At 37.9% G+C, this 17,710-nt stretch overlaps 3 protein-coding genes across 10 annotated transcripts; 1 reads left to right on the top strand and 2 right to left on the bottom strand.

The window, feature by feature from the left end:
• Nucleotides 1-111: 111 nt before the first annotated feature.
• LOC122055782 (bZIP transcription factor 12-like) lies at nucleotides 112-3,418 on the bottom strand. 4 transcript variants are annotated; one of them, XR_006132926.1, is made up of 4 exons: nucleotides 2,497-3,418; nucleotides 2,353-2,424; nucleotides 1,344-2,224; nucleotides 112-487 (listed from the first exon to the last, which is right to left on the bottom strand). XR_006132926.1 is itself a non-coding variant. In XM_042617396.1 (4 exons), the coding sequence occupies exons 1-4, from the start codon at nucleotides 3,166-3,168 to the stop codon at nucleotides 413-415; spliced, it is 849 nt and encodes a 282-aa protein (XP_042473330.1). In that variant the 5' UTR covers nucleotides 3,169-3,418; the 3' UTR covers nucleotides 112-412. The 4 variants fall into 4 exon arrangements, 2 of the variants coding, with proteins under 2 accessions (XP_042473330.1, XP_042473331.1); XR_006132927.1 differs by having other exon boundaries at nucleotides 2,533-3,415; XM_042617396.1 differs by having other exon boundaries at nucleotides 2,195-2,224.
• A 2,276-nt stretch (nucleotides 3,419-5,694) lies between these two features.
• Nucleotides 5,695-10,266, bottom strand: LOC122055781. 4 transcript variants are annotated; one of them, XR_006132925.1, is made up of 7 exons: nucleotides 9,991-10,266; nucleotides 8,528-9,169; nucleotides 8,370-8,447; nucleotides 7,123-7,221; nucleotides 6,834-7,026; nucleotides 6,509-6,741; nucleotides 5,695-6,017 (listed from the first exon to the last, which is right to left on the bottom strand). XR_006132925.1 is itself a non-coding variant. In XM_042617392.1 (7 exons), the coding sequence occupies exons 2-5, from the start codon at nucleotides 9,147-9,149 to the stop codon at nucleotides 6,952-6,954; spliced, it is 879 nt and encodes a 292-aa protein (XP_042473326.1). In that variant the 5' UTR covers nucleotides 9,150-9,169; nucleotides 9,991-10,266; the 3' UTR covers nucleotides 5,695-6,017; nucleotides 6,509-6,741; nucleotides 6,834-6,951. The 4 variants fall into 4 exon arrangements, 3 of the variants coding, with proteins under 3 accessions (XP_042473326.1, XP_042473327.1, XP_042473328.1); XM_042617392.1 differs by having other exon boundaries at nucleotides 8,523-9,169; XM_042617393.1 differs by having other exon boundaries at nucleotides 6,509-6,719; nucleotides 8,523-9,169.
• Nucleotides 10,267-11,575: 1,309 nt separating this feature from the next.
• LOC122055779 (26S proteasome non-ATPase regulatory subunit 11 homolog) lies at nucleotides 11,576-14,439 on the top strand. 2 transcript variants are annotated; one of them, XM_042617391.1, is made up of 2 exons: nucleotides 11,576-11,745; nucleotides 12,934-14,439. In XM_042617391.1, exon 2 carries the CDS (start codon nucleotides 12,941-12,943, stop codon nucleotides 14,207-14,209), a length of 1,269 nt encoding a protein of 422 aa, XP_042473325.1. In that variant the 5' UTR covers nucleotides 11,576-11,745; nucleotides 12,934-12,940; the 3' UTR covers nucleotides 14,210-14,439. The 2 variants fall into 2 exon arrangements, with proteins under 2 accessions (XP_042473325.1, XP_042473324.1); XM_042617390.1 differs by having other exon boundaries at nucleotides 11,578-11,749.
• Nucleotides 14,440-17,710: the final 3,271 nt, after the last annotated feature.

The raw sequence follows: 17,710 nt of genomic DNA, 5'->3' as shown, positions 1-17,710 counted from the left end.
CATATGTTCATAGAAATGTTAGAAAAGCCAGGAACAAGCACACTGTTGGATACTAGCAAGTAGAAGGAAAGTGCTGACTCACAATCACACATTCATTGGCACACAAATGCATGACAGGAAGATAAATAAAAGATGGAGAAAAACCATTACAAATAAATTTGACATATCAGCTACACATTTAGGGTATCTTGTGTGTGGTTAGCACTTGGCACATGGTTTCTCAGCTGGGAGATGATTATTTCAGTTGTCTTTTTACAATACAACTCCAGAAAAGGAAGAAACTACAGGTAAATAATGCAAGGAGATCACAGTGATGATGATTCAGAATGCCTTGTTTTTTTTGGCCTTTCCTTGCCTATTGTTGAGGCACCGGAAAAGATCTCAGGGAACAAATGGTTACTCTTAGCTACCACTATATGGACTGTGTTCTTCTCAGAGTTCGACGCACTGTTTTCTTCTGAGTTACTGGTACTAGATTTTCCACAAGCTGCAAGAGTTCAAAACATAAGCTACTAATGAAGCAGTTAGCTATTCAAAATGAGTGACAAATACACAAATAATCATGTAATCAGCTTAAATGAAATTTTATATATGACATAAAAATCATGATCTCGATTGTGAGAAGAATAGAATAAGATGCACAAGCTAGAGAATTGAAGAGGTATCAAAGATTCCTTTTTGATACATTTGAGTTGAGAGGAAAATTTGACATGTATTTCGTTTCTGAGAGAATTACAATTCATTAATCTATAGGTGCCATAATAACTAGCTATTCCATATATAGGGGATTGACTAGGTACATACAAGACTAGGTTAATTAAACCCATTATCTAACATTTTAAATGAATATTACAGAGTTAACACACTCCTAAAAGGGGGGTTCAATCGTGTGTGCAACTTGTACTTAAGTGACATGGTCTTATCCAAGAGAAGTTCCTTAATATCATTAAAAAATATGTATAGGTAGATTACAGCTACTATTATTTCAGGCGTATATGGCAGTTTGATATAACCCAGAAACACAAAGATTTTGATAGAAGGGAAAGGATCTTGAGGAAGACGCATTTAGACCACCAGAATTGTAGTCTGAATAAGAATGATCTCTATACCAACATGATGACATCTAGATATGCAAATGAACTAAATGTAAGCAGTAGAGCTCTTCACAAGTACAGGACGTGATTTAAGATAATGCAAAACAAATCATATGAAACTAGTACTAAAAGTAAAATCCAAAATCGGATTAGGCACATATGCTCAGAAGTATAATCTCTTATATAGACCCTTAACTGTAATAAGGTATTTAAGTATGAAAGAATGATGGATATTCATATTTAACTAACCATTTCATAAAATACATAGCATGTTTCTTCTGATCTGCTAAGTGCTAATAGTTGATTTTTTCAGTGACCTTCAATTTATAGAATATCACATTTCTTTTTCCCAAGATTGTTGATTTTGGATACATCGAGATCAGCATCTGAAGCTTTAGGTGAGTTGAGTTCATTCCATTAGAGTCCTTCCCAAGAGTGAGCTGTCCTTCTTGCAATACCAAGTCTGAGGGTTCTTGTGATAGGTTCTCGTTCACCAGGACAACACATCAAATATTTAGTGGTGAATTGAAATATGCCCATGTTAGCAGCTTAAAATTGATCAGCTGTAACTGTTTTGTTTCCCGGATCTTTCAATTTAGAGGATATAAACTTTGTTTTTTTCAAATGAGTACTGATGTGGACACACAGAGGTTAGCAGCTAAAAGCTATTCAACATGTTGACAATGGCAAGACACGATTACCATGCCATTTTAAACGCTGAGAATGAATTTACGAAAACAAAAAGAAATCCTGCAATCGCCTAGGATGAGTAATGGAAATTAAATGCACATCTGGATAGAAGTGTAAAATCTAACAAATTTTAACTTGAACATTAGGCAATTTGTATCAACAGTTTGCGTACATCAAAATCAGCTTCTTATCAAATGGGCTGCCTTCAGATAAATAGGTTGCAAATCATAAAAGCCTAAGAAAAAATGCATTTTTTTTTGAGCTTATAGATATTAAATCTACCATGCAGGACCAACACATAAATTGCGCTATAAACTTACGAAGAAATTTCAACATTTTTCTTCAATTTGACTTATTCATGGAGCAGGAAACAATAAAAAAGCTCGTCTGATCCTGAAACATAATCATACCTGCTTAATTCTCTTCTTTTGCTGCTGCTCCTGCAATTGGCAGCTGTTTTAGTATTCGCTATCATGGCAGATCACTTAATTTAAACACAAACTAGAAAGAAAGAAAACCAAGTGCTGAATTTTTTATCCTCAAACAAAATTGGTCGGAAATTTATTACCTGAGATCTCAATAGCTGTGCATTTTCCTCCTCCAATTTTGACACTAAAGATTCAAGCTCAGCAATATATGCCTAAAAAACATCAAGTTACAGAGGAAAAAAATTCAAGCTTTTAGGTTTCTACCAAGTAATTCAGTGACCAACCAGTCTAACTTTGGAAAGTGAGGGCAGACCAAAAACCTGTTTTCTCTCCCTTGATCTGGCAGCAGACTCCCTGTTCTTTATCATCCTCTTCTGCCGCTGCATAACAACCCTATCCACTGGATCCAACAACGGCCTCTTCCTCCCTCTACTACTTGCCACACCCTCCGCTCCGTTGACAAATTCAACAACCAGATTATCCGCAGGCAATTGCGGTGACACAAAAGCTTCCCCCACCACTGGATTCGGCCCGCCGCCAGCTTGGATGGAACCAGATGGGATTCCGACGTCCTCCTCTGCCACCGCACCTGCCCGCGCCAAGAAGTCCTCCAACGTCATCTCCGACCCAGGTCCCTCCCCGCCCTCAGCCACCCGACCAGCGGTGATCTCCCGCCATACCTCCTCCACCGTCTTCCCGCCGATGCTCTTGAACGACGCCAAGCTACCCTGTCGCGACACTGAGGCTCCCCCATCCGCCCCCAAGGCGGCGGTGTTCTCGGCGCATATGGTGCGGAAAAGCTCCTCCATGCTCATCGACCCGAGGCCCTTGGTGAGTCCCCCGCCTCCGCTGACGGAGCTTTGGAGATCGGCGACGGGGAGAGAACAGATGGAGATCTGGTGCGTGAGATCAGAGTTGGCGGAGGACGACGACGCCATCACCCTCGAAGACGCCATCGGGAAGCGGCTTGGATCTCCAAGTGGAACCGACGACTAGGGTTAGGGTTTTCGAAGATCCATGTCTCTCTCAATCGCTGAATCCACATGAAGCACGAGACAAACAGAGAGAGAGAGAGAGACTAAAGAGAGAGATGCGAGAGAGAGAGAGAGGAGAGAGATGCGAGGAGAGAGAGAGAGAGAGAGAGAGAGAGCGAGCGATCGTCGTTTCCGCGTGTTATTCGCAGAAAGATGAAAGTCCAATTTATTGACTTTTGAAGGCTGCTTCCGTAAATAAACGAATAAATGCAGACAACATTTCATTTTAGCCCTAATATTTATATAATATTTACATTCTTTCCATCTCACCCTCTACTTTTTCATTTTTCAATTTTATTTTATTTTATTTTATTTTGGAGGAAAAGAAAAAAAAACAACAAGGTCAAATGCAACTATTTGGAAATTATAATAAGAAAATGGTAATTTTAAATCTCTAACAGAACAGAAGAGTGTGAAGTACTGCATTTGAGAAAAATATGAGAGTAAAATGAAATTTCTCATTAGCAAATAATGAACTCCGTCGCCTTCTTACACGAAATCCCCATCGACGGCTCATCACTCCGCTGCGACGGGGCCCGCACGAAGAGATAAACCAAATCGAGGTAATTGAATCCGTGTTCAATGCATCCTACCCATTCCGTGAATTAATGCAATTCTAAATGAGTTGTGGACCCGTTTACATACTCAGTAGGCCCGCGTAGGCTTTATTTGTAGGTGGCCGTTGGTTACTCGGTTTGTATGTATGCGAGTGACGTGCAGATTATTAAGTGGGAGGCCCTTATCATGCTTTAATTAATGGTTTAGTCATTAATTGAAAAGGCTGATGATAATTTATTAATTAGCATTGTGTTAAGCTTTATGAGCAAAAAGGAATGCTTGATTGGATGTATTTTATTATTGTTAAAGGGCTGTAATGCATTCAGTATAATATTTTTTAATCATAATTCATTAATAAAATTAAATAATTAAACATATTTTTAATTATCATTAATTTGGAAGTGAAACCACGCTCAATCATAGGGATATAAATGAGCCAAACTAAATCGAACAGTATTAAGCTTGAGCTCAGCTCGTTTAAGTTATATTCGAGTTTGAGCTCGACTCGAGCTCGAATCGAACTTTTATCACAAGGTTCGAACTCAGCTCGCGAACAGTCCGAGCTTGGCTCGTTATTAGTTTGATTATCATAGTTAACGAGCCTAACTCGTTAAGCGAGCTCGAGCTCGTTTTAGAGCTCGTTTTATAGGCTTCTTAAATGTACTCGAAAACTCATTTGAATAAATATTCAACAAATCTAACAACTAAAATAATATAAACTCAATACATCATTGAGCATCCCAAACTATTACATTAAACTTCCAAACTCAACACACCATTGAACATGTTCGCAAGTCCTTTAATCGAGCCGAGCTCGAGTCCTTCATGAGCTTATGAACGAACATGTTCTTGAGCTCTTTAAACGAGCCAAGCTCAAGCCCGAATTCACGAGCCTATAAATGAACATGTTTTCGAGCCTTTTAAACGAGCCAAGCTTTTTAAATGAGCCGAGCTCGAGTCCTTCATGAGTTTATGAACGAACATGTTCTTGAGCTCTTTAAACGAGCCAAGCTCAAGCCCGAATTCACGAGCCTATAAATGAACATGTTTTCGAGTCTTTTAAACGAGCCGAGCTCTTTAAATGAGTCAAGCTCGAGCTTACGAGTCTATAAACGAACATGTTTGTGAGCTCATTAACCGAATATCCTTAAGCTCGAGCTCAGCTCGATAAAACTATTGAGCTTGAAATCAAGCTCGAGCTCGGCTCGATAAGCTAATCGAATGAATTCGAACGAGTTTTTTATCGAATCGAGTTTCGAATAGCTCATAAATCGTTTGGTTCATTTACATCCCTACTCAACCACACCGTAATAGGTTGTGATAATTATAATTAATATTTGAACATTTTAAACTAATTAGATTTAAGATAAAAATCTCTTTAGCACCACTTTATTGCTTCGCCATTTTAAGTTATATCATAAATTAATGCTCAGGTTGTCCCCAGGACGTAGCACAGGTGGGGGCGCATGGCTTCGTGACCGAAAGATCCAGGGTTCGATCCTCGGGGTGTCATAACCTGGGGTTAGCGTCCCGACTATGCGCTTTCAGCTGTGTACCTGTATTTATCTCCCTCCATATCCGTGGGACCGACTTTAGAGGTGTCACTGATGTGGCGATTCCACATAAATTAATGCTTAGGTCACCTTTTAACCGGTACAAAATATTTCATTGAGTATATGATCTCTCTCATATAAAAAATCGTTGTACTAAGATAAAATAACCCTATAATTTACTTGTCTATATTTTACCATAAATCGATTAAACTGTTTGAAATGAACGATATCACATTTTATGTCAATTAGTAAGTAAGTGAACGATATACAATGGCAAATAGGTAACATTAACTCTTCTTACAAACCTGATGACTTTTGCTAGGTTTTTCTTTCGCACTAGTTCATTGCAATGTAATATATATACAATAGGCGAGGCAAGATGAGGATCAAATCAAAAGTAGCCAGCGACTACAATTGTGGATGAGATTATGGAACAATTTGTCATATGTAATCTTTGATCCATACAGGAACTGAGTAAATAAGAGTTCCTAGGGAAAATGATATTGTGATGGTAGCAGCAATGTACATGAAAGCATTCAAGCCATGGCCAGTCTTCCACATAGCATAAATCTCAGCAGCAAAAGTAGAAACAGTGCTCAAGCACCCAAGAAACCCTAACTGAATCCCACTTATGATAATTGTGCATCTGTCTGTGTCTACCTGTTCCAAGGAAAAAGTAGAGCAAATTTAATCAGAGATCATAACTTATTTGATGACCATGAAATAAAAATAGGCAGCGAATCAGTGAAAAACAAGGAATTTTCTTTTCTGCAAAATATTATATGCAAGTTGCATGTGTTCTTTCAATTTTATTTTCTTTGGATGTGGCTATATCTCAGTTCCAGAGGATTTGAGCAAGTAATTTGGCTCTGAATTGACAAAGCTCGAGCAAGATTCGTCCATCGAATAGGCCTAAGAAATCAACATCACTACTAACATTGAAAGCAAATAAATCATTTTTTATCACATCCACTTATGTCTTTGTTTAATCACCCTTTAGTCTATTAATCCTTTTTGACTATGTCCTTAATATATTTTCTCTCATTTGTTCATATATTAGAGGATAATATAATTGCTCTATTAGTATTTATATTTAAATAGTTGAAATAGAAGTTCAAAATTATTTCTATATTGAGAATCAAATACATTACCGCTTTGCTAATTGTTACGAGTGCAGCCATGATACATGCTGCAAGGACATTGGCCAGGAGTGTTCCGATTGGTAGCCACTTGAGCATTCGTTTCCTTCCTAGACCTTGACCATTTAACCTAGCCAAGTGCCAAATATGATACTAGACCATTTCACCCCATCCAAAAACTCTTTTGCGAAGTCTTCCAGCACATCCAATTCCAAATATGATGCTGTAGTTGACGAGAAAAATCCCTAATGATAGCTAGAGAGATAAGTAAACCTACCAAAACTGTCCTAATGGATTCAGAAGTTATAAGCAAGCCTCTTGAAGCAAGGTTACCTACCAAGTATGATGTCGGCAATTGCATCGGCCCAGTGGCCTTTGGAAGATGATTCAAGCATCTTCTGGTTCCATCCACTGAATGTGGTGAGACTGCCCAGGTAGCCTGTGCTTAATCCTACCTACAAATGATCGGACACGAGGAGAATATCTGCCTTGAACACAAATCCGATCCACCCCATCAGGAAGGAACCCAACTGTTACAGAACTCGTCTCAATTAAGAGAGGCAATAATAAAAGGAAGGCAGACGTCTATTCAGCTAATTATATTTTTAAGTAAGATGAGGAAGTACCATATTGGAGGGCAGATCGAGGTACAATGGATTATTTTCACCTGTGAGATTCAAATGGTCAGGCCCAAAAATCTTTTGTAGCAAATATCTTGTATATACCTGTATGGTAAAGAGACATGAACTTAATTATTGTAAACAAAAATTGCAAATTGATAAACAAACAAAACAAGTGGAATATAAATACAGCATCAGCATGTGGCAAAGTGGATGTTGCATAGATATTATTCACACGAAAAAGGATATGCTCAAGGAAAAAAACTCAAGGAAAAGCTCAAGGATAGACACATAAAGTGATGGGGCCCACAAAAAGTGAAATGGTGGGTCATGACTTTAAGTATCTATCCTTGAGCTTTTCTTTGAGTTTTTTACATGGATTCGGTCTTATACATATAAGGAAGGCATAACAATTCAAAAGATGAGAAGTATTTACAAGCTAGTTGATTGGATCCTCATTTTTACATCCTCATGTCACTATATATGAGGACTTAGCTTTGATTGCTAGACCATTTTGGTAGCTCACCGTGGAATTTATTTGTTCGACATCTCCTTTTGTAGTAAAAAGGGTGATTACGCTTACCCAGGCGTCCCTCACAATCCGTCCTCAGGTTATATAAAGGGAGGTAAATTATGGGGTAAGCTTATAATCCTCGAGGGCATGCACACGCCGGGAGGAGTTTTCTCCCCGAGAGTATGCACACGCCGGGAATTGATCCATGCCCTATTGTAGCAAATCTGTCACCCGCTAGCCAACTGGGCATCCCGTGGGGGCATTTGTTCAGTATCTCCAAAATACGAGTGTATTACTTGTTATGATTGACCCTATTAATAATACCAAACATAGTACTGCCATCTCTATCAAAATCTCAAATCATAAATGAAATGGTTCAAGGAATCTAAAAGTAACTGAAAAAAAATCACTCAAAAGCCAAGAATTACAGCAAAGTAATGATAGAATTGATTTAATCCATCATTTACAGAAAACTAATTACCCCTAGTATGTTAGCATAACAATTTCTTGAAATTTAAGCTAGTGCCATGACAAGATACTTGAACTCATCTACTATGGCCACGTCAAAGAAAACCCAATAGTGCGGTAAAAATATCAAGCAAGGATTTACTCTAATCTGACATTCACAAAGCAAAACCATAGAATGGAAAGATAAAATGCTCATTACAAAAGGTGCAACTTCCCTGACCAAATTGCAGCAAATTCTTAAAAATCATACAAGAGAAATTCAGAACATTACCCAAAGAATTCCAAAGACAGACAAATGGCTTAAGTATGAAATGTAGTCCAGCAAAAATGGAAGCTTGTATTGTTTATCCTGCAAGAGAATACACAGCCTCAGATAAACATGTTTCTTCCAACTCAATTACAAGTAGCCATCCATAAGCCTTACAGTACATGATATTTGATTATTTCCCTTTGTGGACATCATTGGATCAGTTGGAAGAGGAGACATAATTTCATCTGATAACGGAGTCACATTTGATGGCAAGCTGACAACCTTTGACTGAGAATCAAATGATAATATTAATGCATCATCGGCAAAGGCCAACAATCCATCCTCATTTTCCTTATCGCCAATTCTAGTCCCTCTACATCCCACTTGAGCTAATGAACTATCTACTCTATCCACCAATTCCTGTGGCAGTGTGACTTTGTCCCCATGCTCACTGGAAAAACTAACTGAACTCTGCCAAGAACCCCTCGTGCTCATTCTACATAGTGAACCAGGTCTCAGATCATTTTCATCTATATCAACAGCTCTTGTTCGATCACCATCAGTTCCTGCTGGTGTAATGGCGTTGGTAGGTATTCCTTCAATTATCAGATTTGGTCTGATAGAGCCAAGCCGCCAGGATCCTGTCACACCGATACTACCCATAGAAGCTGTCCTCAAAAAAATCCTCTGTCTAGACAAATCTAAGCTCAGGCGAATACTGTGAGATTGTGCAGATGGACTAGTAATCTCACTCATGGCATCCCCTCCGAGTGATTCATGCATTTTTTTATGCTCTTCCATGAACAATCTAACTTCTTCAGCTGCAAAAAAGAAAGAAGTTAAAATCTGAAGCACACAATTGGAGCTTATGAAGATAAGGCTAAAAGCATGCAAAAAGTGTGGAGGGAAATGAACATTTTCTCTTTTATTTAGTGTGGTGGCCTGTGAATGTCCTCATAAATTGATTCCATTTGACAATATCATGTGAGAAGAAACAAAAATGACATAAGCAACCATTCACTGCATCAAGTCACGTGAAAGGACAGAGATTGTTCTGTAAAGTAAAAAAGTTCAATATGTAGACGCTGGTTCATCCATGAAACAAACTGAAATCGTTAATTTTAAATTTCCAGAAAGCCAATAAGAAATTTGTCAAAGTGGGGCAAGTAGAGACAGCAATCAGTGCTCTCAGAGGTTACAGGGAAAAAAAACCTGGTCAAAGATGGATTGGAATAGCATGTCATGAACTGATTAAAATAAGCCTAGGGAATCATCCAACTACGAGACAATGATGCAAGATTTAAGAAAAAGAAAAATCATCAATTACTGTACAAGGGTCAACCACTGCGAACATCTTGAGGTCTCTGTAACTTTCTGATTATCCAAAAAACCACAATCGAAAACCTTTTTCAAAAACTTTGTATGAAATTGTTTATTCTTCCTGCAACAATCCAGAAAACTACGTCGTTCCATGGGCGATCAATTTCAATAAAAGCATAACAAAAAGCCATATAATCTGGATCTAAGATATCCGTCCAACGATATAGACATGTCAATCATTTTCTTTTGAACACCAAAGGTTGAACGGGGAAACTACGATTCATAAACAAAGTGAGAGTTTTGACAGGGATAAGAACCGAACCAAAACAGGCGGAGGAACCGTACAAGTAAAACAAAGAGGTTCAAGCGCCGCATGCGAACAGCGCTTCCTCGGGTCGCCGGCGACGCCTGACAGGTGCCTCCCGACTGGCCGGCTGAGTAATCGGCTACACTAGGCTTTGGATTGGAGGCGGACGAGCTCGATTGTTGGGACCGATCCTACTCTCAAGCCTCACCAAGATCTCATCCACCGCTAAGCGCCATTCACGCGATTCCGTGTCCAACCTTGCCATTTACCATTAGGCTTACGGAAATTGTGATGCTCTTCTAATTTTTATTTTTAAGATGTAAATTTTATTGAATTCTATTATTATTCTTTTTTTAATAATAAAATGTATAAAGGGCAACAATATTTTTATTTGCTATATAATTTTTGTTGAGGCTAAATGAGAAAAAGATTAAAGGTTATTTCTGCGGTAAATTAGAGAAAAATCCTTAATCATAATGTTAATTTTACATGTAATCATAATGTTAACTTTGTATGTAATTTCCATGTTCAAAAAACTTTGTTTCCACTCTCTACATGCAAAGTATTACTTGTTTCAACTCCCTCATGCAAATAGTGTTACCTAAATTGCCCCTCAGATTTTTTAGGTACAAAAGTCCAAAATTGAATACAAAAGTCCAAAAACGAGTATAATTCTTCTTAAATTCAGCACTTTATATTAAAATCGAGTATATTTTCTATTAAAATTGTCCCTCTTATTTTTTAAGTATAAAAAGTCTAAAAACAAGTATAATTCTTGTTAAATTCAACACTTTACACTAGAATCCAGCACTCTATACTAGAATCGAGTATATTTTCTATCGAAATTAACCCTCATATTTTTCGGTATAAATAGTCTAAAAATGAGTATAATTCCTATTAAATTTAGCACATTAAACTAAAATCGAATATATTTTGAGGTGAAAAAAGAATCGTACTCAATTTGATAGAAAATATACTAGATTCTAATTTAATATACTGAATTTAAGATGATTTATACTGATTTTTAGACTTTTTGTACCTAAAAATATCATGGGCAATTAGGTAAATATGTTTGACTGGGGAGTGAAAACAAAGATTTTCATGGATGGGGACTGCATGCAAAGATTTGTCTACCAATAGGGGGCTGGGGCTGCATACAAAATTACCCTTATTTCTGTTCTTAGTGTTAATTCGGTAATACTTTGAATAAACATGTATAATGACTCTTGTTTTTTTTTTCTCTCGGGATGATATAGTAGTTGAGACATAGGATGTTACATATAAAATTTTAAGATCGAAACTCGCCACATACGAATATGTTCTTTTCTATATTTTAACTACTTATATTAATGGCTAATAATCACTCATAATTTACCTTTTCTATGTTAATTTAGAAATAGATTAGTGAACACACTGAGGAAGAATAAATCATTTTTTACCACATGTATAATGACTCTTATAGTTGGTTAAAGATGATTTGAAAATAATGAGAGTATTTTGAAATTCTGGTAAAATTCAAGGGGTAAAATGATTTTCTTTTTTCTCTGTGTATATATAAGCAATGGTTGTGCTCGTAACGAGGGCAAGGCCCGGCTCAGTTTACTTCGGCCCATTTATCGTGCTATTCGATTTATAATATTGGATCGCAGTTGCTTGGCGAAGGGGAAAAGGTTGGCTCGCTGCGATCTCTCCGGTGCCCAAGCGAACCCCGCCGGCCGTCTCCAGTTTCGTCTGTGGTATACTACTCATCGGCATCACGCCGCATCAGCTGTAGGTAAATCTCTTCCCAGATTGGTTTTGGCGCGATTTCGAGATCTTGATTAGATTCATGGATTTGGGAATAGTGGAGTTGGTTTCGTGGATCTGATGTGATCTGGATCTGCTAAGAAAAGGTGGGGGCTAGGTTGGGTTTGAATGATTCGCGTATGTTTTGATTTTCTTATCTTCTACCTTCGCGACGGATTCACTGAGGTTTTGTTAGTTGATGAACTAAGCTCGAGGAAGTAGTAGTTGTCACGTTGAGAGTCATGATCTTGAAGTATGTCCCTCCCTTTGGTTTCTCTAATGTTCTGGTTTAGAACAGTGGATTCACCGTCGGGATTATTTAGTTGCTATGGTTGTCCTGCAGCCCCCGGAGACTAGTTTGTTCGATAATTTCTAACTGACCTCGAAACAATCGAGAGGGAGGTCTCATAGTTTCAATGGATTGGTCGTGGAAATTGTAACTATCTTTGGCTTGTATCTGAGGGCTGCTAATTTCTACCTTGTTTGTTGTTGATCTTTGTGATACTGTAGTTTGAGAGAAAGAAGTACTGCAGTGATTCTTAGCTTTGATATGCTTAGGCAATGAGATGAACAAACTGACCATGCTAGTTAACTGTTGATTTAGGCATCAACAGGCAGTATTAGTTTAGTTAACTGAACCTCAAGCATGCATATACTCAGAGAGTTGTCTCTTCACACAAATTTGTTTAAATTATGTAGGAGTTACTATTTCCTGCTCGTGTGATACAAATTTTGAGTGAGAAGTGGTAGAGTACTTGTATTGTTGAATATAACAAAAGCACTATGAATGGTAGTACTGGTTGCTTGAGTACTCCAGAATTTTTCACTCAAGTTAAGGAGTACCTGAATTTTAGCTATTATGAGGTTTCCTTGAAATAGGTCAAAGGACAAATTGGGAGCGAGAGATACGTCGATGGATCCTTTATCTCTTGCTTCCTTGAAAAATAAAGAAGAGAACACTTGCTGCGAGATGCAATGTTTTCTTGAAAAAAAAAAAATAGAATTCTCTTTATGCTTGATATTTTTTATGTAGCTGTGACTTTTGTCATTGGCATATTCTTTTGTAGCTAGTTCGAGATGATCTATTGTCATAATTTTCAACTCGTCTTCTTTTAAATGCTATTTTTAATTAGATACTACCTCTCTGATTTTGCATTCTGTACCATGTTCCAGCATAGAAATGCAGTCCACGGACCTCCCTGCTACTTCTGATTCATTGGCACTAGCCATGGAGGCTAAAGATCATTCTGAGTCCATTGCTATTCTTTACCGTATTCTCGAGAACCCATCATCTTCCTCGGAGGCACTGCGCATAAAGGAACAGGCTATTTCAAATCTTACAGACCTCCTTACTCAAGAAAAGAAGGCTGAGAACTTAAGGAGTCTTTTGACCCAACTGAGGCCCTTTTTTTCAGTAATTCCAAAGGCCAAAACAGCAAAAATAGTGAGGGGGGTTATAGATGCCGTTGCGAAGATACCGGGAAGCTCAGATCTACAAATCTCCCTTTGCAAGGAAATGGTGGAGTGGACCCGTGCTGAGAAACGCACATTTCTGAGGCAACGAGTTGAGGCAAAACTTGCAGCTCTGCTGATGGAAAACAAAGAATATTCTGAGGCCTTATCCCTACTCTCAAGTCTCATCAAGGAGGTTAGAAGATTAGACGACAAACTACTACTGGTGGACATTGATCTTTTAGAGAGCAAGCTTCACTTTTCCTTGCGAAACTTGCCCAAGGCAAAAGCTTCATTGACTGCAGCGAGAACAGCTGCTAATGCCATTTATGTCCCGCCAGCACAACAAGGTAGCATCGATTTACTAAGCGGGATCCTTCATGCTGAAGAGAAGGACTACAAGACAGCTTACAGCTATTTCTTCGAAGCCTTTGAAGCATTCAACTCTCTCGAGGATCCTCGTGCAGTCTTTAGTCTCAAATACATGCTCTTGTGCAAGATCATGGTCAGCCAGGCCGATGATGTTGCTGGGATAATCTCTTCTAAGGCTGGCTTGCAGTACCTCGGTCCTGATTTGGATGCCATGAAAGCTGTCGCAGACGCGCACTCAAAGCGCTCACTGAAGTTATTCGAAACTGCTCTGCGAGATTATAGGGCTCAATTGGAGGAAGATCCAATCGTCCACAGACATCTTTCATCTCTCTACGACACCCTCCTAGAGCAGAATCTTTGCAGACTGATTGAGCCCTACTCTAGGGTGGAGATTGCTCATATTGCCGAGCTGATTGAATTGCCGGTTGACCACGTTGAGAAGAAACTGTCACAGATGATACTGGACAAGAAGTTCACAGGCACTTTGGATCAGGGTGCAGGTTGTCTCATCATCTTTGATGACCTCAAGACGGATGCGATTTATCCGGCCACACTGGATACAATTGCCAACATCGGGAAAGTGGTCGACAGCCTCTATGTGCGATCAGCTCATATTATGTCATGAGGTCGTCTCCTTAACACTTTTTAAGGAAATTCTGGGTGCTGTTAAGTACTATATTTTACTTTGGTTACCTTTCGCCACCAAATATCTGGATGTTTTTAACTGCAAAATGGATGGTTTCGGTTGTTGCTTAGTTTTTTTTTCTGCATCTTAGGGGCTTCACTTCTGTCGAGTTGGAATCTTGTTTCTGTGGATTCACATAAGAAATTCTACTTCGAAATGCTTTCTTCTAAGATGGTCATGAATGATTATGGAAGGAAAAACATTTGAAGCCTCCTAAATTCATTGCTCTGCTACCCTTTGTGTCTCGAATCCATTTTGATTATAATTTCCATTTAGTGAACAAAAAATTGCCAAATTTATACATTCTGAGTCAATTCATTCAACTGAAACTTATTTAATGATTACACAAATCCAGGTCCTTCACAGTTTGCCCCCACAATGGCAATGTTATTGGTGGAAAAAAGGTCCTCTGCTTGATCTACAAGATCCAAGCAATAACACACTATAATAACCCTTGGGTGAGTAATAAGACGTCCTTGTATCGACTACATAAAAGCACAACAAAAAACTTCAACAAATAACATCTCTCCATTTCCTTGGAAACAAGGAGATAGCACATGGAGATCACAGCCTCTTCTCCTGCTTTCCTCATCTGCACGATATTGACCCGCTCGAGAAGAGAGGATGATCCCGACAATCGGCCATAGAGAGCTAGAGCCTCTACGAAAATGAGAATCAGAATCATGCCCACAAATAGCTTTGGCTGTCGAGCATTTGCCCTGCAAACCGTATTCAGTATGGTTAGTTAGACAGTCGAAAACCACTGCTCAAGCAGCTACACTCCCTATAATGGACCGTTTATGTTATATGTGCCTAAATGACACAAACTCAAGCATGAGTATGTAACATGGGTTCAAATTTGTGCATGACATTGTTATTTCTAAAATTTCTTGCATATGACGACCAATAGAAATATCGAGCATCCATTTGGTGTTCTCATGTAGATATCCGACATTAATGGACCAGAGGATACATAAAAATTCAGGTTCGTTACTTCCCAAAATTTGAAAAAAAAAAATAATGAGGATTTTAGTTTATTTTCCCTTATAATTTGTTGCCTTTCAGACAGCTCGCAATCTAAATTTTTAGTCACAAACATATCTCACGACTCATTTTAAAGTCAAGATCTAAATTTAGCCGAAGCTTACACCTATATATTCATGATTTAAATTATAACGTCCCCAGCATTTTAGTGTTGCGGTAAGATATTCAGATTATTACCTAAGAATTCGTGATTTAATCCCCAGTTATGGTGTATTTATAAAAAAAATTCTTTTAAATAGGGGGTGCAACTAAAAGATGTTGGACTTCTAGGTTGACCATCGCGTGCGCTTCCCGATTTACTCTGATGACCAATGAAAATTTTCCATTGGACGAGACTGATTACTCAAGAATAATCAATAAAATTAATTGAAATTATCATATCATTTAAACTATAGCGGGGCCGGATTTGATTAAAATGATTTAAACTGTAGTTATATATTGAAACTATAGGTAACTATTCTTTGAAAAATGGAAGATTCGACCCTCCATATGGGTAATGCCCTAACGTGGGATAGAGAAAAAAAAACATATTATTTTTTGTGTCTTCCAAGTTCCAACTTCTACGATCTATGTAGACCCATTTCCATAATCAGTTTGCTGCAGGCACTCCAACGCTAAGATTAAAACAGTAGCTGAGTGAAATTGTGAAGAAAATAAATACTAGAATAATAATGTCGATGCGTGTGTGTACCTATCCAACTGAGATGATCCCCTTTTTATACTATTTATCATAACCTTCACGATAAAAAAGCATTAGAAAATGTCAGGTGCCAGAATATGTAGGGTAGTGGAGGATATACGACCGCCTTCTCCTAGGCATAGGAAGGTTCCGTTGCGTATATATGTCAGAGTAGTGGAATACTCTCCGATGAGTAGCCATTATTCTCTGATAGGTGGTTGTAATTTTTTAACAATGTTGTCGATCAGCTCTAGGGCCGACCGAGTTTATGTTGTGAGTCATTCCCATGAGAAATGGGGAGCTAAGATCCGAAGGTCCGACTGACTCTAGGCTGACCGGGTTTATGTTGGGAGTGTTGATTGCTACTTGAAATATCGTACCGGTTCCCCTGTACATAAATTTTGTACAAGTACTGAATATTTCCTAATAACCTATTATGTTCTTTAGAAATTAAATTAAGAATCGCAAACAGAGCTTAACATTATTGATTCAAAATTTAACTTATCTGTTCTTAGAAGTTTAGACTTGGATCGCAAACGATGTTTAACATTATTGATCCAAATCCACCCATGTTATAAATTCGATTAAATATTTATTTCAGAGATCGGCTCTTAGGTCAAACATGGCGAGGCACTTGGCCTTCTTGGGTATAAGATCATCCACCACTGCCTCGACAAAGTCTCTCAAAGAAATTCAATATTTAATCTCCTTATAGTAACCCTAGGTTTAACCAAAAAGAACAATCGAATCACAAGATCGAAAAACAAAGAAACACAAATTTGAATCACAAATCCGAAACCTAGAATCACTAGCCTCTTGTGTTTGGTATTTCAAAATCCATACCAAGAAAACTAGTATGATGCGGAATAGAATTACTAGTTATATCTTTCTTTGTAAGAAACAACCTCTTGATCTTCTATCGTATTCCTCTTCTTATCTCGGACGTTATGTGGACAACGATCTACCGAGATGAGAACCACCAAGACATCTTCCTTCTAGCAAGTTTCGGCCACCAACCTTCAAGCTCCAAGGGATGCTAAAACAAAGTCTCATTTCTCTCCTTCTTATTCTAGCAAGAACCGGCCACCACAAGAACTCCAAGAGAGGGATGCACCAGCCACTAAAGAAGAAGAGAAAAGGAGGAGTATAGGATCGGCCACACCAAGGAAGAGAGGAGAGGAATAGAGGATGTGTTGTTGTGAGGTGAGGCACCTCTACCCTCTCTTTTATATTCCTTGGTTTTGGCAAATAAGGAAAGTTTTAATAAAAACTTCCTTATTCTTTTTGCCAATGAAAGGAAAATTTAATTAAAATTTCCTTTAATCCTTTATCATGGCCAGCCACCTCTAGCACCACAAATAAGGAAAGTTTTAAACACAAAATTAAAACTTCCTTATTTGTTTCCGAAAATTTTAAAAATAAAATTTCTCATTTAGATTCCTTTCATGGTTGGTTATAAAAGGAAACTTTTATAAATTAAAATCTCTCTATTAAAACATGTGGATGATTATAAAAAGGAAAGTTTTCTCCAAAATTAAAATCTTCCTTTTAAATCTACAAATAAGGAAAGATATCAAATCTTTCTTTTAATCTTTGTAGAAAGCTATAAAAGGAAAAAATTTATAATTTTTAAAACTCTCTTTTAAATCATGAACATGGTTATAAAAAAGGAAAGTTTTATTAAAAGTTAAAATATTCCTTTTAACTACAAATAAGGA

This window comes from Zingiber officinale, chromosome 3B (genome assembly GCF_018446385.1).
Source record: "Zingiber officinale cultivar Zhangliang chromosome 3B, Zo_v1.1, whole genome shotgun sequence".
NCBI lineage: Eukaryota > Viridiplantae > Streptophyta > Magnoliopsida > Zingiberales > Zingiberaceae > Zingiber > Zingiber officinale.
This window is presented reverse-complemented; position numbering and strand designations above follow the sequence as displayed.